This window comes from Arachis stenosperma, chromosome 3 (assembly GCF_014773155.1).
Source record: "Arachis stenosperma cultivar V10309 chromosome 3, arast.V10309.gnm1.PFL2, whole genome shotgun sequence".
Classification (NCBI taxonomy): Eukaryota; Viridiplantae; Streptophyta; class Magnoliopsida; order Fabales; family Fabaceae; genus Arachis; species Arachis stenosperma.
The window spans coordinates 163,965,420-163,988,726 of record NC_080379.1 but is presented as its reverse complement, the minus strand read 5'-3'; the positions used below and the strand labels follow the sequence as shown (position 1 = coordinate 163,988,726).

Genomic DNA, 23,307 nt, shown 5'->3' with positions numbered 1-23,307 from the left:
ATATGATAATTGTTAAAAACAGTTTATTTTTGTTGAGATTTTAACTCTAATTTTAAAAAACTGAACTATAATTTTTCTTTTTTGGTAAAAAGAATAAACTCAACACCAATACCGATAACGACATACATAAAATATCAAACTATACTATAATTATTTTATGAATAAAGTGTGAGTCAATAATATGCTGTCACTTTAAAAAGGATAAATTATATACATAAAAACGTCTTATTCTATTAAATTAAAAAAAGTTTTTAGCCTATTGTGTTTTTTTTATGTTTTTATTTTCAGTATTTGTTTATATTTTAAGATTTTATAAAAGAGAAATTAAAATAAAAAAATAATATCTTAATATTTTTATAAAATTCTAAAAATGAAAATACTGACAAAAAATAAAAAAAAAAGAAACAATTTTTTGATCGAATAGACCCTTTAAAATTTTAATGAAATATTTTAGAGAAAAATGATAAATCAATCCCTGATTTTTTGGTCCGCAAATATTTAAGTACCTGAAAATTTAAAAATATATTTAAGTCCTTAACCATTTCAAAATTTGGATATATTGATTTCTTAGTTTAATTTGTCCAATTTTAAAAATTCTCTCACGTGTACATCCTTATCAACGAAATCAGTACAACGGAAGTCACATTTGATCAGTACATAAGGAATCGATATGTCCAAATTTTGAAAATGTCAAAGACTTAAATATATTTATTAGTATCCCTCAATTCAATAAATCAAAAATTAATTTCGTCAAGTTTGATTTTTATTTTAGGAATTGATTAATAAATTGCTGCATTTATAATAAAATTTGCACATTAAATAATTATTTAAATAGATAAATAAATTAACAATTTGACTAACCTAAATTAATTTGTTCTGTAGTTACTTAAATGTTAACACCAAACTAAAATTATACTTCCATAGTTATTTTATTTCCTCATATAGGATAATTAGATATTGTTTTAAAGAAAGTAGTAAAATTAAGTAAAAATAATAAGTTTAAAGTAAAAATAAAATTAGATAATTAGTAAAACTAAAATACAATATATTATTCACGTTGTTTGTATTTTTTATTGTTCACTTAACCAGATTGTAGATTTTATTAGAAGTTGGTTCAATTGAGTCCAGTTGGTCCAGCCATTCCCATCTAAGATTGCGTTTCAACGTCACTACAAAAAAAGTAAATAAATAAGGTCCAAATGATGAACCAAAATAAATTATTTAGTTGTGTATATTAATCCCAAAAATAATAATGTCTATTTATTATATTTTTTAAACTTTTTTGGGTGTCTTATTATATTTTTTAATTTTCATATCTTATGATATATATCAAATTAGGCGGAAACACTTTTCTGTTTGGTATTTTTATCTCTATTATCTTTATTCCTTCTTCTATATTTGTGTCTTAGCTAGATACTCATTCCAAACACTACAAATTATATTTTATTAGAAATCACTTCTTGTGTGATTTATTTATCCTATCCTATTTAATTAAAATTACCACATCTGTTATTATCGTTAACTTCTCACTAATTAAACAGTCATAGTGTAAATTAAATTTCTTTTTTATTCTGTTGGTATATCACAATCATACCAATCAAATCCAAATTCGTTACACATCTATATTTTATTTGATTTCTAAATTTTTAATGAAATGATTAATCAAATCCATCAAACTTGTAGAGGGGTGATTTTATTATCCACCCATCAATGGAAATATAATAATTATATGCAATGTGATATCATATATGGTTAACGTTAGGCCACGCTCGTAATATCAATTTCGATTTATTATTTAATTTACAAGAATTTTATAAGACAATGTTATATTGGACCTTGAGGGGTATAGTGTACACAATAATGTAAACATAGATAACTTTATTTTATTTTTTGCTGTGATATTTGGTTATTATTATTGTGACACTAGCTGGACATGTTTATTCAACTAAGGATACGTGTTATTCATGGACTCATCATGTCGTATTCATCCATTATATGATTCTTCTTTATTTTAAAATAATAACAATTTAAATTTCCAATTTATACTTGAAAAAAAAAGGAACAAAGTTAATGTTTAGAATTTAAAAATAAAAATTTATTTTTCACCAAAAACTTCTCATTAAAAAAAGTTTATTATTCTTTTATACATGTACAAAGATTAGCCCAAAAAAAAAAACTTTTGTTTTACCAGCCGCCATAGCCACTCAAGGGAGCTTTCATTGGCAATAGAATGAGAATCAATAATAATGCTTTGTTTTTTGTTATTTAACTTTAATATATTGCATTTCAATTGCCCTCTAAATTAAAAATTAAATAAAAGAAAGGGACTATCGGACTACGGTATTAAAATTAATATATAGTTTCTAATGAAATTAATTTCCTTAAACCTTTTAATAAAATATTCAAACTAATTAATTTCTTGTAAATGCAACTATTATAATTTTATTCTTTTAGAACAATTTCTCTAAAAATTAAACCAAACAAATATTATTTTAATTTAGACAATTTAAATAAAAAGAAATTAATTTTATTATTTTCAAATCCAAACGAAGTATGTAGTAAGAATGAAATCAAATAAAGTAATAAATAATTGAATAAAGAGGGGGTAAAAAGAAAGTGAAATGCATTATTTACCAAATTAAGGTTGTGTTAAGAGTGAGTTAAGAAAAGGTTTATGATCATTTTGTGAAGTAGGGGTTGGTTGATTTCTCCATTGTCACTTTCATGGAAAATGAGGGAAGCTTTATTATATTGAGGCTCCAAGTAGTGGAAGATTTGGCAAACTAGATGTGAAGGGCCCCACTGAGTTTTATGGTGAGGTGGACCCCACAAATTAAAGGGGTCTTCATTGACCTCATGCCTTGATATTATTTGGTGTTTGTTGCAACAATTTCATTTCCACTTTTAATAAACAAGTTGCTTCGTACTATGAGTATTTGGTTTCATCACAAATGTCTCCAAAAGGGATTATTTGCCATGCGTTGCATAATTACATTTAAATCCTCTTTTTCTATTAATTAATTGTTATTAACGGTTTTTATTAGTAATTTTCTTTTTAGTCAAAAAGTGTAGGCTTGATTTTTTTTAATTAAGAATGAGACTGAAATTCACGGTTTCGGTCGCATTTAGTAGAAAGATAAAGACAGAAAGACTGAGACTTAGAGATAGAGACTAAGAAATAGATATTGAAATAAAGTTTAGTATTCTTTTTGATATAAAATGGGAGACAGCAATTAAAACAAGAATGAAATTTTAATTTAATTTGCATAAAGGATAAAATTGAAATTAATTAATTAAAATGAGGATATTTTAAATATAAAATGTTATTAAAATTTCAGTTTTCATCTCTAAAAATTTTAGTCTCTTGTGTTCCCACTTTTTAAAAGTATTGAAATACTGAAATTTTTTAGACTGACAGAAATTTTAATACCAGTATCTGAACCAACAATCATGATACTAAATTTCAGTCTCTATCTCAATACATCAAAATAAATACTATCTAAATTTGTAGTATTTAAAAGTATTTTTCTTTAGGATAATTTAGAAAATATATTTAGTTTTACAAATATTGAGAGTTTGATTTATATTAATTTTTCGGTGTTAGTTATCCCGTCAAATTCAAGTGTTTGAATGATTCTTTAAATAATGAGAGAGAAGATTAATAATAAAACAATTGATATGACAATTAATTATAAAAATTTATTATAAAAGGATAAAAAAAAGTTTACACTATTAATGTGTACTAAGTCACAAACAGACAGCAAAAAGAAGGATGCAAAGTCTTATTAACGAGTAATACCGAGTAATTAATGATTTTAGGTCAATATTAGTTAATTTTTAAGAATTATTTTATTTATTTTAAATAATAAAATTTTAATTCTAAATTATAAATTTAAATATCAAAATTGACTAATATTAATTAATTATCTGTACTTTCTCATTTATATAATATTCTTAACAACAATTGGCCTATGATTTTGGTTGATTACTCCAATGCAATTTTCAACGTTAACTTTAGAGAAAAGTTTGTCACAAGAAAGGAGAATAATATGATGATGGTTTTTTATTTGTTATTATGACTTTTCCAATCCATCCAAATAAATTAGCTGGAAATCAATGAATGTTGAGGGATATAAAATTAACACAAATTTGTATGGGGAAATTTCAAGTGTGAGCTTCTATATATATCACATTTCTATCTCCAAATTAAATTAATTAGGCAATTAAGTAGACATATATAGGAAATTTTCTATTACCTAAGCTAGTTGTCGGAGCAAAGGCAAACCAACACCAACCAAGATTGGGAATATAATCATGAAAAAATGCTGTGTGTACACCCATGTGATTATGCCTATGGTTTTTTTTTTTTAATAAAAATAGAAAGATTCTAACTCGTAACTTCTTAAATGAGTATAAAAAGACTATGTTATTTGAGTTATAACTTATTGACATTATCTCTATGATTTATACTCTTCAATAGTAGCTATAAATAATAATGTTACAAACAAAGAGGAATTATAATATACTCTTTCACATATGATCATAAAATTTTTCCACTAAATAACAATCTCACCTTTTTTTTTTCTTTGGAGCTATTATATATAGAGTGAGTAGTAGAATTAGAAATTAATCAGCCTGTGTATCCTTTAATTCGTTATGAAAAATAATTTAGCTCCAACTAACAGTGCTAAATCTTATTGTTATTCACATACATTCTCTTAATTTTATATAACTTATTAGGAGATATTTCTATATATAACTTTATGTATATTGTGCTTTGGTAGATGCTTTAAAAATATTATTTTCCAAGGTAAAAGGAACGTCACATTATTTAAATTGGTCCAACAAGAATAATAACAACACAATTATATCTCATTAGATAAAATCAATTATATGATATGATACGTGTTTTAAATTTTCGTAATATAAAAAATTTAAATATTATTTAAAAATTATTAGTTAATATTTTTAAAAAATTATAAATACTTCATAAATTATTGTGTCATTATATAATGTGATTAGAAAAGTGTTAAAACACTTTTTGTTGGTTTTGTATAAAACTATCGTATAAACAAATAAGGTTAAGTGAATTCTTCTCTTGTTATATGATAAATTAGATAGAAAGTTGAATGAGTCCTTTTGATTCAATTTCTAAACTATAATGTAAACAAATTAGATTGAAAAATCTCTTTTTTATTGTATCAAAAAATTAGATTAAATTAAAAGAAGATTTATTGACAACAAAAAAATTCTAAAATGAATATTAACCCAACAAACCAAAGAGAATTTACACTAGTGTAATCATCTAGAGTAAATTAATGAAGTCATCTAAAGTTAAACTATATCACAGCACTGCACACCAATATATACATAGTGTTGCAAAATATCTAAAACAGAATCAATGCAAACATTCTGACTAGAAAAACTACTCTAACAACTTGTTATACTTCTTGACAGTTATCAGTTTTTTTCCCCTTTTATATCCTCAATAAAAATAATTATATTTCATATAATCAAAGATTATATACATGGGGTGATAAATACATTACTATAAAATAAGTCTCTTGGTTTTAGGTTTAGGAGACCAACATTTCATGTCTCTCAATTATTGTAACCCAATAGCTGTCAAAGTTTAACACCACAGATATAGCATACCAAGTTTCGTTGGGAGTCACATGTCAAAATAACAATTATCCAATGAGCTTAATTTTCCATAAAATCTGGACACTAATTTCAACATTTTATTCTTTTGATATAGTAGTAATAGTTAAGGCTGTTTGCCAATACTTCTCGATTCGATTCATTAGTTTTGTTTCGGTTAATTTGATAACTAAAATTATCATCGTAAATCAAATGAACATACATAACAGAACCTAGTGGTGCTCCGAGTTGGGCCTAGTTCATTGGGCCTTGTTGGGCCCTTAATCCTAGGCCGTACTTCCACGACAAAAAAACTTCACCGTACTTCCCTGACCCAAAAAATAAAATAAAATAAATAATCACCATCGTTCTTCCAATCTTGTACAAGAGTTAATGCTATTAAGACATAGGTTAATTTAGTAGTAAACATTTACTGTAAATTAAACCCTATTTAACAACCAATTTATGAGCATTTTGTTGATTAAAATTAAAGACCTTATGAACAAGCTTGTTTTTGTTGAACAAAACAACTTATTTTACTATATCATGTTTAGACAAAAATAATTCCTTTGAATGTATTTTTGCTATAGTCAAATTTATTAAACACAATTACACCTTCATTCTACTTAAAACAAACCATATTTTTGTCTGAATTTTAACACTAATTATCTAAAGAGTGAACCGAAATGGACCTTTTATCTGTTTCATTAAAAAAACACTAATTATAGTCATGTTATGTTGTTGCATGAGTATGATTGAATATTTAATTATAATTAATTAGAGCCCAAAATGTTATTGACAACTTGACGGATATTTTATTATTTTATGAAGAGATGATGGTTGAGTGTATAATCAGCTACTATTATAGTTCAATCAGCCTCAACTTTGATTAATTAATCAAAATGACATACTATTTAAGAATTATTATTCTGTTTTATTGTTACTTTCATTATATTTTTAATTAATATCAAATTACTAACATCGTATTTTAAAACACATTTCACAAATTTAGCTTTTCCAATCAAAGTCATTTAACCATTTTGCAGATTACTATTTGTTTATACTGTGAATAAATGAAATGTGAATCAAAGGTTCATTCTGATGAGAATCTAATCGAATCGGACGGGTTGACTAGATTAATTAAAAATTAATCACCAAATTAATTTGTTGCAAAATAAAAATTATTGATTGTTAATGAATCTGTTAAAATCTAAAAAAAACGATAAAAAAAAAATTGGTATCGAATTAATATTATTTTTTTAGTAGTTAATTCCAAAAATATTATTCGTACATTAAAATTATATACTAAAATCAGCCACCAATGTATTTGTTTATAAATATATGTGTGATTTAATTTATTTTTAATGTGTATTTATATTCTAACATATATTTTATACGGATAATTAACTTTGATAGCTGATTTTGGTGTACATATAACATAGTTATAATTTAAAATAATAAAACACAAATATTTTTTTAATATATTTTATACAAAAAAATATTTTATTATATTTAGTTCAGCCTGATTGAATCTCAATTAAACTAAACCTTTAAGTTTTTAACTCTATCAATTCAATGATACATTCAATTTTCAGAACCTTAATCAAAATCATATATATTCTTAGAAGACTTTTGATTATGCCATGAATTCCATCAATATAATAACCATTAAATTTGAAAATCTCACTACATAGATCAATCTAAGAAAGTTTCCTAAAATGTAGAATTAATTTGATTCGAGCCATTTACTAATATGTTATTATTGATAACTTCTACACCAATAAGCAAGAAAATTAGACGAAAAAGGAAGACTCAGCTAAACAATATAAAAGTAAACGGTATCACTATCATCATAATCGTCATTCATGAATATCATCTAATAGAAAAAAGTGTTAAAAACAAAAAAAGAGACTATAATTTATGATGGTACAAAGAATGAATTGAGCTTGACGAAGCTTTTGCTCATTTGGATTATTACAAAAGAAATAGAATGAAATATGAACGTATAAGGTTGGAATATTAATTATTATTCCCGTCAAGAATATAATGTCTAGGAATAAAGCTTAGAGAGGACAAAAATGGAGGCAGAGGAAGTTAACAGAACGGCAGCAAAAGAAGCGAGATCAATGGCAGTGACTAAGGGAATATCCTTCAACTTTTCTAATATTCCCACTTGAACAATCATCATCACCGCATGCCCTATTTTCGACTTTGCTTCCTCAATTGATTGCATCCCTACCCACCCAGGACCACCACCTGTCTGATAAAAAATTTGATAGCTGAGAGTTGTTAAATAATTGATATTTTTAGATTCTTAATTATCAACTTCACATGAAGTTAACTGAAGTTCCACCGTATATTTATTCATTTCATATAATGATAATGATTAAAGTTATTTAATTTGTGGTACCTTTGTATAGAAGAGATCCAGTATGTTTGATTCACTATGCATGGATGTTGCATCTTTTTCTTTCTTATTATTATTAGTAGTCCTTGACCCCACGAACATTGTGTATAAACCCGCCCCAAAAACCAGCAAGGCAGTTCCTACAAGGAACATGTCTAAAGAAAGAGTATAAATTTGAATACATACAAGTGAAAACTTAGATATAGTCAATTTTACGTGAAATTGATAATTAAGAGTAGTTAGATAAAAATTTAGTTAAATCAGTCAAATTATTTAACTGTTTTTAACTATCAACTTTACGTGAAGTTAGCTGCACTTGAATTTTTACCGTATATACAAATCTTATTCATATATATATATATATATATATATATATATTTGTGGATTGTAATTTGTGAAACAAACCTATGGCTTCAATAAGTAGTTGAACGAGGTGATGCTGATCTAGCCTTTGACCCAAAGTATGGAAATAATGGCCGTAACACTCCACAACAAGAACACACCCCTTCATTAAAGTAATTAATACCAACCAACCCACATGTTATTATTACATAAAAAAAGAAAGAAAGAAAAAGAAATTAAATAATATTATTATTGTTATTACCTCAACAAAGCAGAGTAGCGAGCCAAGTAAAGATCCTGCTACCGCAAGCAGTGTAAAAAATCTGCAATCAATTATTGCCTGCAACCACAGGTAGTGAAACCTAAGATTATATATTCTTAATTATTATATTAATTCCTTTATATTATGTTAAGTACAGAATTATTACCCTTTCAATGAGCATCTCGGGGTGTAAAATATTATCCCATGGCTTATTGATTTTGGCAGCCACGGATGCCGCCTTCACAGCCACCACTGGTTTTCTTTGTCCCTTGTTATCTCCATTGTTGCTGTTCAATGAAGTGGCCTTGCTGCTTTGGTGCGTGCTCACACATTTGACAAAGCAGGAAGAAGAAGAAGAAGAAGAATGAAGAAATCGAATAGGCCTATAATAATTAGTACCAGTGCGCAACAATCTTGCCATTGATTCACAATTGAATCAACTACTTTAATTTGGTCCAAGTAATAATATTATTATTATTTATGCTTTCGACATATATATACCACAAATATATGCATGCATGCATCAACAAAAGAGAATGAAGAATGAAGATTCGAGGCATATTATAGGTGAGTTTGGACACACATGTAACTCTCACGTGACAAATTCGGCTTGGGTTTTTCTAAAGCGTGTGGGTCCTTTAATTTCCCCATTTGCCAACAATTTCTCTTTTAATTTAAATATGTTATATACTAAAAAAAAATTCGCAGATAGTTATTTTTATATAAATTTAATAATTAAAAATTATTAAAATTTAATTTTGATATATTATAAAATATTTTACATAATCGTACAATTACATCTATTTTTTTAAATAATTATTTACGTGATCAATATATAAAATAGTTATTTTTACGTAATTAAATGTATATGTAAAATTATTTATTATTTTATACTGACAGTGTATTAAAATTAAATTTATATTAATATTATTTTTATATAAAATAATTAGTTAATTATATAATAGGGCACTTCCTTGTATTTTTCTGATGTGGTAGGGTGGCAATGCAAGTATGCAACCGCCATGTCATGTTGAACATATATTGATTGTGTCTGTGGCTATTATTTAAAGGCAATGGAAAATGAGAAAAAGTCTTAATGATTTTGGAGTTTTGTGGTTATATTTCAGCTATGAGGAAGCTTCATGAACTACAAATCCAATTCCAACCAAAATGCTGAATACAGAATTGAGATATCTAGCACTTTGTTGACCGAATACAAAAAATCTAGCATCCCTGATTAGAAATTAACCATTAATTTTGTTTGTATTTGATGAATTTTCGGAAAATGTATTTTGGACTGGCACCGATTGATTCGTCAACGAAAGCCTGGGCCATATTGTGTTTTGGGCCTTTTGCAACTCGGTTAGGTCTAACAAAAAATTCAATGCTAAAAACCAAAAAAAAATATAGTTTTGTTCATAATTTCATATTATTATTCCTTGCTTTCCAATATTATTATGCTCAGGAATGTGAGGAAAACGTTGGGATTGTATAATGCTTTTGGAAGGTTTTCAAGTGTTCCAGAAATATTAATATTTCAGTTGTTTTAAAGGTTGATTTATAATAAATCAAGATCAATAATTAAAATATATAAAACACATTATGGGAGCAATAACACGTCTACTCCAAAAAATACACATTTACACATTTAAAATTTTAATACCATAATTACATAACAAGATATTTGTATAAACAAAATTCAAACTTGTGGATGAAATTAGCTTTGCTTCGTCCTTTTTCTGTCTTTTTTTTTTTTTTTCTTTTTTTTTTCCCCTTCAGTTGTTAAGTGAACCGATCTAGCACCAAATTCACACGTTTTTCTAACCTTTTTTGACCATGCCTGCATAAATCAATTTCCATTCTTAGCTACAATGGTAGGAATTTGGCCATGGTTAGCAAAATCAATCTTATTCAAGCGTAAGCTGCACAACACTTGCTCTGGAAGTTCCTCCTGTTTATGTGCCTGTGGAATAATAATAATAATAATAATAATAATAATAATAAAGAAGGTATTAAAATGTGAGCATTTAAAATTATTCAGGAGTAGTGACAAGGTCATAATATATATACCTCAATAGTTAAACCTACATCGAGTATTACATTTTTTGAATGGTCTCGAATTGCAAGAAGCCCTTTTCTACATACATAGCTAAAGCGATGTATATCCAGATCAATCTCTAGATAATTAGGTCCCTGCACAATTAAAAACAAAACAAAATATATATATTAATTAAAAATTACAAAAATATGAAGCCCGTTAGCAATTTACTATTTTAAATTGAGGTTCATCTATGTTACTAAAGTAATGCTTTGTACTATAATATTTCAACAAATTGAGGTTATTATAAAAAAAAAGTCTAAAAAACTAATTACAACTTAAATTAATTTAAATTATTTTTTTATTTTTAACTTTAAAATTTAAAAATTTAAAATAGTAAAAATTTGTTTATTCTTTTTTATAATAGATTTTTTGTTTTTCAACTAATTAATTTTAATTGGCTATCCTTCTAATTCTAACGAGATCGTATTATAAAACTATACGAGTGTGGATTATTGAGAGAGAATGCACTGCCTATATGCAAAAACTATACAAGAGTAAATTACAAATTATTTTTATCATAAACGATTTAAAAACGTCGATAATTCTAAAAAATAATACTACATATTCAAATTTTTTTGTTAATTAAATTTAACTAAATTGGTAAAATATAATAAAATCAATTATAGTTAACATAATTACAAATTTTATTATTTAACTTGATTAGACTTTGTTCATGAAAAGACTTAAATGTGTAGTATTGCTCAATTCTAAATTGACTTGACACTTATTATTATAGATTAGATTAATTCGACAAAATTACTAAACAATTAATTACTTTGAATCGTTTTATCAAGCTAACTATTATGAAGAAGAATAGCAAAAGGGTGAGTTACTATTTTAATTTTTAAGATTTGAGTCAAATTTTAATTTATCTTTTAATATTTTTGATGTTTTATTTTAATTTAAAAAAATTAAATATGAATAAATGTTATTTTTCGTTAAATTTAACATGAACAATTAGCATATTAAAAAATTAATAATGTTTGATTTTAATACATAAATAAAATCAATTCACCAATAACTTTAATGTACAAGTTTTTTATTTTATTTTAAAACGTTGATGATTGATTGTTAGTATTTAAAATTTTGTATAAGAAAGAGACTCAAGAAAAAATGTTACATAAAAATTTTGGTTATATTTAGCTAAAATACAAAAATAAAAAAATATGACTTAACCAATGACATTGTTAATATTTACATTATTTACTTCATTAACTATTTAGGTCAAAATTATCTATAGGATAGTATTAAATTCGTTTGAAACTTGTTAGGATAGAAATAAGATGTTTAAAACATTAAGAACCAAATGATAATTTACGGTTAAAAGACAAAAATAATATTTTATAATGATAAATAGTAGTTAATTTTGGTATACCTTAAAGAAATTGTGATGAGGGCGTGAAAGCACTGGCTTGCCATTGTAGGCATCTATACACTTCTTCTCTGCAGCAGTAAGAGTAAGATCGTCTGGATTAACCACCCCAGCCAAAATTTTTAGCCTCTCCCTAAATGGAACCAAGTTGTCTTTCGTAAACCCTTGCACCTTGTCCATATCATCATTCACCAATTTCTACAAAAGCAATGTTATATTAATAGTATACTTAATACTATATAAATTTTGCAAACAAATAAATACTCTGAAAATTCTACAAGATATTAAAGAACAACAATTTCAAAAGATGAAGCATGTATAAGAGACAATAATATAATACCCGGATGCTCTCCTTAAAGTGTGGAGAAATCTGAGTGTCGAAATTCTCGGACAATTTAAAATATAATACAAGGCTCATTCCTTCCCCATCACCATCATTAAGAAACATGGATGGTGTGTATGTTGGTAACTGAAAAAGAAAAATTAAAGATAAAAATAAAATAGAGAACTTTAAGGCTCGTTACTATTAATAATTTTGATCAAAATGCAAAGAATGAAGTAAATGTATATAGTTTGAGATGGAGGGTAAACCTGTATATTAACAATAAGGAGAGAAGGTACATTCTGATGTTCTTTTACAAAGGGAAGTTCAAGATGTTGAGCAATGTGATTTACCTTCCTTGGACACAAAAATAAATCTACACCCATAGGTACATAAGGGCTGAAATCTGGAGCAGGACATTTCTCCTTATTTCTGCATAATTCTTAATTAATTATTGCCATATTCTAATTTTTTAAAAGAATTATGCATATATTTATTTATTTATTGTTTAATGCTAAAAATTTTCAAAAACAATAAATACCATGCTTTAAAATTTTTTTTTATATAAAATTTCTGATACCATATTATGAAACAACTTATTATAAAAGTTTATGTTATTAGGTTAAGTCCAACAAAAACACGGGCAATCTATTCAATTTGTTAACATGCCTGAAAAAATTTTCTCCGCGAAGATGGAAGACTGAAGGTGAAATTTGTGACCAAGAACCAGGGGGAGGCTTATCTTTGGTTGAACCAAGAACTTGAAGCCCTGCTTTAGGACGACGAGCAAATCTTTCAGGTGCTCCTCCTACCCATAACTGATTTAACATTTTAATTCATAACTCTCACAATCTGGATTTATGTATCTATTGTTGTTTGACATGAACTTTTGATCATGCATTGCCTTGACCTGTTCAAACTTCAAATAATAATATTAGAAACAAAAAATCATGTGAAAAGAATGCTACATACAAGTGGTTGGCAAGGAATGCTCCTAATCTTAGTCATCAATTGTTTTTACAGGTAATTTTAAATCTTCTATATATAGGGAAGTATTAATTCATTTCAACACACCATCAAAATTTACATATTTGGCCCCATTTTTTATTTATAAAGTGCAATAATTTTGCAATGTTTTTTGTTTTAAATGTTCACATGCTTAATTAATTGTTTTTGTATAAATAACTTTAATTATTTGTAACCATGTTAAGGATACCCCCACCCATCATTATCTATAATTATTCTAGGACTTTATTTTGACCAATTTCTCAAATGTTCAAAAATCAAAACAGGGCTTCGTATTCTGCATTCCCATTCCAATTCCAATTCCAATTCCAAACAGAAGACAGAAGCCATTATATTGGAATCTGTCTTTATCTTTCACTTCCAATAAGATGGCGACAAGCAATTTCCTTTTTCTTTTCTTTGGGTGTAACTGCTCTTTGCCGCAACAATAATGAAGCAAATAATTTTTTCGGCTTATTAACGATTCTGTGTTTTCTTGTCTAAAATACTTTTAGTCGCCTGTATCAAATTTAGTTTTAATTTGATGTATTCACGGTATAAAATAATTTAACATATATTTAGTTATATAAAATTATATTAATAAAATTATTATGTTTTATATTAAATATGTGAATAATTATTTAAAAAATAAATATAATTAAATAAATAAATAAAATATTTTATATCACATATACACTAAAATTAAACTTTATATTAATATAGGTTTTTTGTACTTTTCATATTTAAAATGATCTAACCACGTATTATTTGCATAAAACTAAATTATATTAGGATCAAATTCTTTTAGTTTGAAATAAAAATATTAAATAATTAATATATTTTTTATTTTTATCTCATTCTTAAATCAATACTGGTCAAGTCTTTACATTTATCTAAAATATTACTCTCCTAATGTTTTCTTTAAAAATATGATATTGAACTATTTTATTTTTATAAAATAAAATTTGATTTTAATGAAATTATTGGTTTGAACTATTTTATTTCCTCTTCTCACTTCTCATAAGTGACCCACTACTGCTGCTCATCCTTTGCACTGGCAGGCCTGAGCCAGACTGTTTACACTTCTCTTTTTCGGCGTTTCTTGACGGCTCCTTCATCGTCGTTAACCACCGCTCATCGCCACCTTGTTTGTCGTCGCCTCACTGCCTTGTCCATCACACTCGCACTGCCTCATTGGCTCACCGTCTCTGTTAATCAGCTGCGTTTATTTTTTAAGAATAAAACAATACAAAATATAAAAAACAAAGACACAAAATATTGTATTTTTATATTCTATTCGATGATAAACTAAAATAAATTATAAAAATTTAATTTATTTTTAAAAAGAATAAGTTACATTTCTTATTAGTGTTTTAATTTTTTTTTATCAGGATAAATATAAAATATACTTATTCAGTATTTTTGGATATAATGCCTCCAACTTTTTACCTATATTTTATTTGTTAAACAATTTTATATTTCTATATTTTTATTATTTCAATGTCTTATCCCTATAAACAAATACAGTCTTAATTCTTTATTTTCCATTTTCGTTAGGTTTTTTTGTTGTCGAGTTCTAGCATTCTACTTCTACTTCTATAATTTTATTTCTCATTCGGTCCTATTTTAGTTCTAGTTAATTGTTTTTCTTTACTTTTGTTTTAGATTTTGGTTTTGGTTAATTTAATTTGATATTATCGTTAGATATTAAATTTTTCTTTTAAATTCTAATTGGTTGGTTAAACTTGGTTAATTAATTTTTTGAATTTTTTATTTTTTTATTTTTTGAATTTTTAATGTTCTTTTCAGATTATCTGATTGCGGATATCGAACTCAATTCAATAATTTCAATACAGATCAAATTAAAATTTGCATCATATTTGATCTCATCCAATCCTTGACCACTCTTACTTTAAACAAATAAATTGTACCTATATCATTGTGTCTCAGTGTCTGTATTCTTTGGTTTTTGTCACTTTAAAACTCAAACGCACATCCAATAATTATAACAAGAGGGCATTTACCGTATTGACCTCCAGTTTTACAACAATGTATTATAAAAAGCAATTTCTTTTATGAAATAAAAAAAATTAATAAAATATTTTATAAATAAACATATAATATAGAAAAAGTTTGAGTGTTTAATTAAATTTAGTTTTACTTATCAAATAAAAAAAAATGAATGAATCATCTTTTGAGTGAACAATAAAATCTGATCCATATTATATCATCAAAGAGCATATTTATAATTATAATTTTATTTTAAAGTAATTATTCTAATGAAAATATCAAAAATATCTTCTCATATGATTTTGATTTAAAAAGTATAACTTATTTGTTTTGTTATATTTTAAATAAAGATAATATTTTTATAGCATATAAAAATTAAATCTTAAAATTTATTATTTAATGGTCTAAATAAAATATTTTTACATGATAATAATTATAAAAATTTTATTGGAGTATCACTTTATTGTAATTCACAGTGACATCCACTATTTTAGAAAGAGAAAAATAATACTTACATTTAAAAATATAATTATTTATCTATTTTTTATTAACTTAAAATTTAACAAAAAAATAATAACAAGATATAATATCAAAATTTAATATAATATAATAATAAAATGTCTATAACCAATAATTTATAGTAGTTTAATTTTTATTAGATTCTAAAATAAAAAAGTATTTGACAAATACAAAATGGTCTCAGATAAGACTGAATTTTTTATTTTTTTAATTATTTAATAAAGTATTATCTCGTATAATAATAATAGATTATATTTTTTCAAAAAATTAAGAAAAAAAATTGAAAGAATCTATTTTGCAATGCGCCATTGACCCTCAGAATGCCACGGTATGAAAGTGTAGTGTATTTGTCCTAGAACGGTGACTTGACCTATGGGCTATGGTTGTCAATTTGTCATACGGCATGGTGGCCAGTTATCCGTCTATTCAAATCACGTGTGTCATTTCATTATAAAATAAAAATAAAAATTATTGATTGACATTGTATTAATAAGAGCTGGACTGTCTGGACATGCTTTAATTGATTATGACTTGTGTCCATGCATCCTCTCTTTCTATTATGTGGAATGGGAATAGATTGGATAGTTTTGTTCTTAGAAGGGGACTTAGACAGGGCGATCCAATGTCTCATTACTTATTTGTGTTTTGTATGGAAAGACTTGCCTGCTATATATCTCATAAGGTGGTTGAGGGTGTGTGGAAACCAGTTTCTGTCACTAGGGGTGGTCCAAAATTTTCTCATTTGATATTTGCAGCTGATCTCTTACTCTTCTGCCAGGCTACAAAAAGTCAGGTCCAAATGGTCATGCATTCTCTTAACATTTTTTGCAAGGCATCTGGCATGAAAGTGAATCTTAAAAAGTCTAAAGCTTTTTGTTCTAAAAATGTGACTGCTCGTAGAAGAGATATTTTTACTAGTGTTTCTTCAATACGCTTTGCTTTGGACTTAGGAAGATATCTTGGAGTTAACCTTAATCATTCCCGTACCAGTAGGGCTTCTTTTCATTCGGTGATTGAAAAGGTGAGGGGAAGATTAGCTAATTGGAAAGGAAGGCTTCTAAATAAAGCAGGGAGACTTTGCCTGATCAATTCTGTTGCAGCATCCATTCCTGTCTATCATATGCAGGTATCTTTTTTTCCAAATTGGGTTTGTGATAAATTATCTTCTATGATGAGACAGTTCCTTTGGAAGGGTCAAGTTGATGGTAGAGGTCTTTCTCTTGTTAATTGGAGGACCGTGATCACTCCAAAAAAATTTGGTGGCCTAGGTGTTAGAGACCCTGCATGTGTTAATATATCTTTACTTGGTAAATTGGTGTGGCAACTTTTTCATTGTCAGGACAAGCCTTGGGTTGCTCTATTGAGGGCGAAGTATCTGAGGAATGAGGGAGTTTTAGATGGCCCTGTCCCTTGCAATGCTTCTCATGTTTGGAAGAGTATCTCAAAGGCTTTTGGTGCTCTTAAGGATGCCTTCTCTTGGTGCGTTGGGTCACTTGATCAATCTTTTTGGTTTGACAATTGGAGTATTGAGGGCCCAATTGCTCAAGATGTCCCTTTTGTACATATATCTGACTCTGATTTAACTATTAGAGACGTTTGGAAAGATGGTCAATGGAATCTCCATGATATTTTCTCTATCATTCCAGAAGATGTCAAACAGCGTTTGAATGCTTATAATCCGGATTTGAATGCTGGAGAGAGTTCGGGTTGGTCGTAGGGTGTGGCATCTTCTAGACTCTACTCAACTAGGAGTGGGTACAGTTGGCTAGCCAAAAGAAAGTTTGACTGGAATGAGCATAATAATTGGTTGTGGGTATGGCGTCTGCATATTCCTGAGAAGTATAAGTTCTTGATTTGGCTCAGTCTTCATAATGCTATTCCTACGGCAGAGTTTCATTTGGGTCGTGGTTTAGCTTTATCTAGCACCTGTCATCGGTGTCAGAATGGTTCTGAATTCATTCTTCATTGTCTTCGGGAGTGCCCTAGTACCAAGGAGGTCTGGACCATTTTAGGCCTGTATTCAGATAACTCGAATTTACATGATTGGCTCTACAGAGGTGCAAGGAGTGGAGATGCTTTTCTTTTCTTTTCGACCATCTGGTGGATTTGGAGAAGCAGGAATCATGACTTATTTAATATAGATGATTCATGGAGTGCTAGTAAAGTGGTGAGTTTGATTCGTACTTCAGTAAGGGAGTTTCACACTATTTTTGCTATGCATCAATCTCTGTCTTCTCCTTCACTTTGTTTGCATTGGGTTCCACCTCCAGTTCATTCTGTTAAATTGAATTGTGATGCTAGTTGGTTTGCTCCTTCTGGCTATGCTGGTTTTGGTTGTATTATTCGCAATCCTGATGGATGTTGGTTGAAAGGTTGCACTGGAAAAGTCGACGTGTGCAGTGTTCTTTTTGCTGAATTGTATGCAATTTGGAGAGGTTTACTTCTTGCTTGGGAGAGTGGATTTCGTGAGGTTATTTGTGAAACAGACTGTTTAGAAGCTCTTTTCTTGGTAAACCAAAGAATGCTTAGTAAGGATATTCCGGAATGGGATTTGGCAAAGCATATTCAGGAGGTTATGAATTGGAATTGGAGAGTCTCTATTCTTTTAATTCAGAGGACTGCAAATAGTGTTGCAGATTGTATGGCTAAAGCAGCTGCTTCTGTCGCGGACATTCACTTGAATTGGAGCCAACCATGGAGTGAGCTTCAACATCTAATAGATTTAGATATGACCTAGCCAATTAATTTGGTTTTGTCTCTTTTTTTTCTTTCTTTTCTATTTAGTCACAAAAAAAAAAATTTAGAGTAAAGTATTGTTTTTGTCTCAACGTTTGAAGTAAGTTTTAAAGTTATCTCTAATATTTCAATCGTCCTATTTAAGTTACTAACGGTTCAGAATTGGTTCAATGTTGTTATGTCGTTAGGGATCCGTTAACAAAATTGACGGCAGGACAAAATTAAGACGATTTTGAAACGTTAGGGACTTAAATAGAACGAAAACGTTGGGGACAAAAACGATACATAAAAATAAATTTTAATTTTATCTTTCAATAATATCAATTTTGTACTGTATATAATATTCAATTATTTTTTAATCACATTTAAGTAAATTACACTTAATTACACTACTTTCCTTCTAAATAATTTTTTTTATATTTTTATATTAACTTATAACTTTAAGTGTAAAATTATAAAAAAATAAATTTATTAAAAATGAAAGTAATGTGATTAAGTGTAATTTACTTAGATGTGATTAAAAAATAATTGAATACTATGTATAGTAAAAAATTGATATTATTGGAGGATAAAACTAAAATTTACTTCTATATATTTTTTTCTCCAACGTTTTCGTCCTATTTACGTCCCTAATGTTTCAAAATCGTCTCAATTTTGTCTCGCCGTCAATTCTGTTAACGGATCCCTAACGGCAAGACAACATTGAGCCAATTTTAAAACATTTGGGACTTAAATAGGACGATTAAAACGTTAGGACAATTTTAGAACTTATCCCAAACATTGGAAAAAAATTGATACTTTACTCATTAAATTTATTAAATTGGTAATAAATATATATCCCATTCTAATCAATAAGAAATAATTAATATATAAATAAAAACATAACAGTGAGATAATACATGATCTCTTTTTCGCATTTAGCAACACTTTCAACAATGTCACGGGTATAAGTCACCACTCATCACGGGATCAAACCAAAACCATAATCTTTTGTCTTCTGCGTACACCACGACTCCCTTGGCTTTGCATGCGTTCTTTTATTTATTTATTTTTTAATATATATTATACGGTTACTAATATAAATAATTAATAAATAAAACTAGGGATTGGATGAGATAGATCTTGACAACATGTGCCAAATCCAACTATCTTAAAATTAATTAATTTATGAATTTAATTTTAATATATTGTCAATATAAAATAATTTTATATGTTATTTAATTAAATAAAATTATATTAATAAAAATAATTATTTTTAATATTAGTTATGTGAATAATCATCTAAAAAAACGAATCTAATTATATAACTGTATAAAATACATACAAATATTAAAAAGTCAATTTGTGCCTTGTTCTGTTATGTTCTTAAACTATTTTTGTTCCATGTTTTTGTTTTACTCACGAGTTTAATATTCCCCTATAGGCTACAAGTTTTGTATTATTTGGTACATATACACTATTCAACCCTAATAAGTACTATTAAATATATATAGACTATACAAAAGTGAAAACAACTTTCTATTCGGGATTCACAGTTATGTAAAAAACAGTAGATATAATCATAATAAGAATGTGATTATGTAATAAAATAAAATCAATTACACTTATGTTACGGACCGCCAAGAGTCCAACTTAGCTGGCCGTTGGGTCAGAGCACTACACCCATCCAGGCTCAAACCACCCGTGGCAAGAAGAATCTGACGAGTCGGGTTCTACCACTCGATTCGGGACACGCTCGACTTATCTTCCGTACGACTCAGGTCGCTGGTTGGGTCGGCATCCTCGGAGCAGCATCCGAAGTTTCGATTCGAAGTCTGTGACGACCTGCCCTTCTCACGTGGACTAGGACAGCTTATGGCAGTCTCTCGACCAATGGGCTAGGTCATTCATAGGCCCGCTCAGTACAGTATATAAGGGGAGATGTCAGCTCTCCCCCGAAGTACGTCACATTTCTACCTAATTCGGCCACTATTTCGTACAGGCACTGACTTGATCATTGGAGTGTCTTTGCAGGTGGCCACCCTCCTCGTTCTCTCCTCCTCCGGCATCATCAACTTTTCGTTCGGATCTCCACGCCCGCTCTAAATCCACCTGGGATTCCGCTCACCCCCTCTCCACCCAAACACCGGAAATCGCTAGGTAATGAACAACTTGAATATAAATTTTCATATAATATAAACATTGGTGGTGTTTGGAATTCGATACTTTGTGCTCAGCTCAATGCTATAGCAGAGACTTGTACGAGTTTTTCCGTAGACGACACCCTAGATCCAAACAAATTCAATGAACTGCTGCATCCACGTAACATAACAATAAATTATCCAATTCTATTTTTTTCAATTGCATATCCAATAAGTATTTTAAATATTTGTGACATGAAAAATTTAAATATTATTTAAATAATAATTAGTTTATATTTTTAAATGTTAGAATGTTAAATTTAATTTTATATATTTTAATTTTGTTTATTTAATTAGTAAAAGTTTTTATTTTAATTTAATAAAAAATTATAAATATTTTTAAATTATTATAACCATCTATGATAAAATCATATATGGACAAATAAAATTGCATAAGTATCTCTCTTGTGGTATTAGGTAATTAGATAAAAAGTTTGAGTAATTTTTTTTATTTAATCTTTCATGTGGACAAAATAGATTAAATGAATTATTTTTTATTGTATCAAAAAATTAAATAATTTTTTTATATTCAGTTTTAATTTATTTTTTATTTTAATTTTTATCTTTTTATTTATGAGTATTTTTTTTCTCGTATTATATTAATAACCTTTATTATTGAGAAAGTTTGAATTTTATTTTATTTAAATAAATTATATTGAATTTATTGGGCTATTACTAATATTTTTAATAATATGAGATTATATTTAATAAATAAAATTATATATTTTTTAATAAATAAATATTGATTAAATTTTAATAAAAATACTGGGTTAAAATTTTAGATGCCCTTGTATTTGTATATTACCATATTCCAACAGCACATACACCATGTGTGCTTTCTCTAAAGTCGCTCTCTTACCACTTTGCATCCTTTATTTAATATGTTATTTTTAATTCTAGTCATTTTCATTCTTTGAAATTTGGGAATGTTACGTTGCATGAATTGGCTTTTTCGCTTGAAATTTGTGATTGATACAGATTCTAAAATTGACCATGTATTGTATTCGCCATTTATAAATCAGTGGTCAGGGAATAATGATAATAGAAAAAGAAAATGCTGGTTTTATGGATTAAAAAACATATTGAGCTAAATGTCAATAGCCATTAAGCTAAGCATACTTCAATGGAATTTTTCAAACCTTGATGTAAGCTAAGCTGACATCGCAACTAATCAAGATCAACCATATCGGTTGTGAATTGTGTTTGGTTTACACGTGATGATGTGCGTGTTAGAATGTAATAAAATAAATACAACGATTTAAATGATAGAAATATAAATTAAATAAAATTTATTGTAAATATTAAGAATAAAAATAATATTTTATTTATTAAAAATATTATTTGTAAATTAAAATAAATTATTATATATTTATATATAAATATATATTATTTAATTTATTTTAATATATATTTTATATTTTAATATTTATTGTATAGTAATAATTAATTTTAATGATTAATTTTAGTATATATTTAATATAATTGTTGTATATATGTAGATTAAACCAAAATGTATGGTTAGGTACGATTGGTTATACATATGTAGCTTCTATAACTTGTGCATGGTGCTACGCCATTAGACCTGATATTTTTCCCTAGCAATATATAGCATCAACTGCCCCACACTTGATAATGGTTCAAGTGTTCAACAAAACAAGGTAGGTTAGGGTAGACCCCAAAAAGTGACAAATAATATACGATAGGAACATATAGTAGATAAATCCTTGGAGAATAGTGGTTTTTTATATTTAATATTGGAGAAGATATATAGTATGGTTTGTTGTATTATGAAAACGAGAGGTGTATTACGAAATTGTAAAGGATAATTAGAAGAAATTTAAAAGTTAGATTTGAGGTAAAAAAATTTGGAGATTAGATTTGTGTTTATACCAAAAATTTAATGGTCAAATTTGTGTATATACTTTTTTTATTTATTTTTTAAGTTATAAATTTAACGGTCAAATTTATATATCTAAAAGATTCTATTATGAAATTTGACTATCAAATTTTATTTATCTCCACACTAAAAATTAAAAGAAAAACTTAATTTATCTATTTTAGTGGATAACACATCATGTTTATCTATTTAAAAAAAAATTAAACTAGAACAGTGAAGTAAAAAGAAACTGACACAAAAATTATCCAAAAATATTATGTATATATTAAATGTTAACTATTAAATTAATTATTATATATTTATTTATAAATATATATATATATATGTATATATATATTAGTTAAATTATTTTAATATATATTTTGTATTTTAACTTATATTTTTTATGATTGAAAAGCTGATTTTTTTTTTGTATATAATTGAAAGATATATTGTACCAACAAATTGATAAAACTGTTTTTTTAATATAACTTCCGATAATAAGCTCTAATTAGGGGTGTGCAAAAAAACTGGT

General features: G+C 27.1%; 3 protein-coding genes across 10 annotated transcripts; 1 reads left to right on the top strand and 2 right to left on the bottom strand.

The window, feature by feature from the left end:
• Window positions 1-7,532: 7,532 nt before the first annotated feature.
• On the bottom strand, window positions 7,533-9,186 carry LOC130967816 (uncharacterized). 7 transcript variants are annotated; one of them, XM_057892838.1, is made up of 5 exons: window positions 8,818-9,186; window positions 8,652-8,729; window positions 8,453-8,552; window positions 8,051-8,187; window positions 7,533-7,896 (listed from the first exon to the last, which is right to left on the bottom strand). In XM_057892838.1, exons 1-5 carry the CDS (start codon window positions 9,070-9,072, stop codon window positions 7,876-7,878), a joined length of 591 nt encoding a protein of 196 aa, XP_057748821.1. In that variant the 5' UTR covers window positions 9,073-9,186; the 3' UTR covers window positions 7,533-7,875. The 7 variants fall into 7 exon arrangements, with proteins under 7 accessions (XP_057748821.1, XP_057748816.1, XP_057748820.1 ...); XM_057892833.1 differs by having other exon boundaries at window positions 7,533-7,900; window positions 8,818-9,184; XM_057892837.1 differs by having other exon boundaries at window positions 8,051-8,202; window positions 8,818-9,182.
• Window positions 9,187-10,382: 1,196 nt separating this feature from the next.
• Window positions 10,383-13,444, bottom strand: LOC130970692 (uncharacterized). Of its 2 annotated transcripts, none has more exons than XM_057896853.1 (6): window positions 13,116-13,444; window positions 12,716-12,878; window positions 12,465-12,593; window positions 12,128-12,322; window positions 10,722-10,844; window positions 10,383-10,614 (listed from the first exon to the last, which is right to left on the bottom strand). In XM_057896853.1, exons 1-6 carry the CDS (start codon window positions 13,274-13,276, stop codon window positions 10,501-10,503), a joined length of 885 nt encoding a protein of 294 aa, XP_057752836.1. In that variant the 5' UTR covers window positions 13,277-13,444; the 3' UTR covers window positions 10,383-10,500. The 2 variants fall into 2 exon arrangements, with proteins under 2 accessions (XP_057752836.1, XP_057752837.1); XM_057896854.1 differs by having other exon boundaries at window positions 10,740-10,844.
• A 3,062-nt stretch (window positions 13,445-16,506) lies between these two features.
• Window positions 16,507-18,717, top strand: LOC130967182 (uncharacterized). Its single transcript, XM_057892000.1, has 2 exons — window positions 16,507-17,686; window positions 17,870-18,717. Exons 1-2 carry the CDS (start codon window positions 16,507-16,509, stop codon window positions 18,715-18,717), a joined length of 2,028 nt encoding a protein of 675 aa, XP_057747983.1.
• The last annotated feature ends 4,590 nt before the right edge of the window (window positions 18,718-23,307 follow it).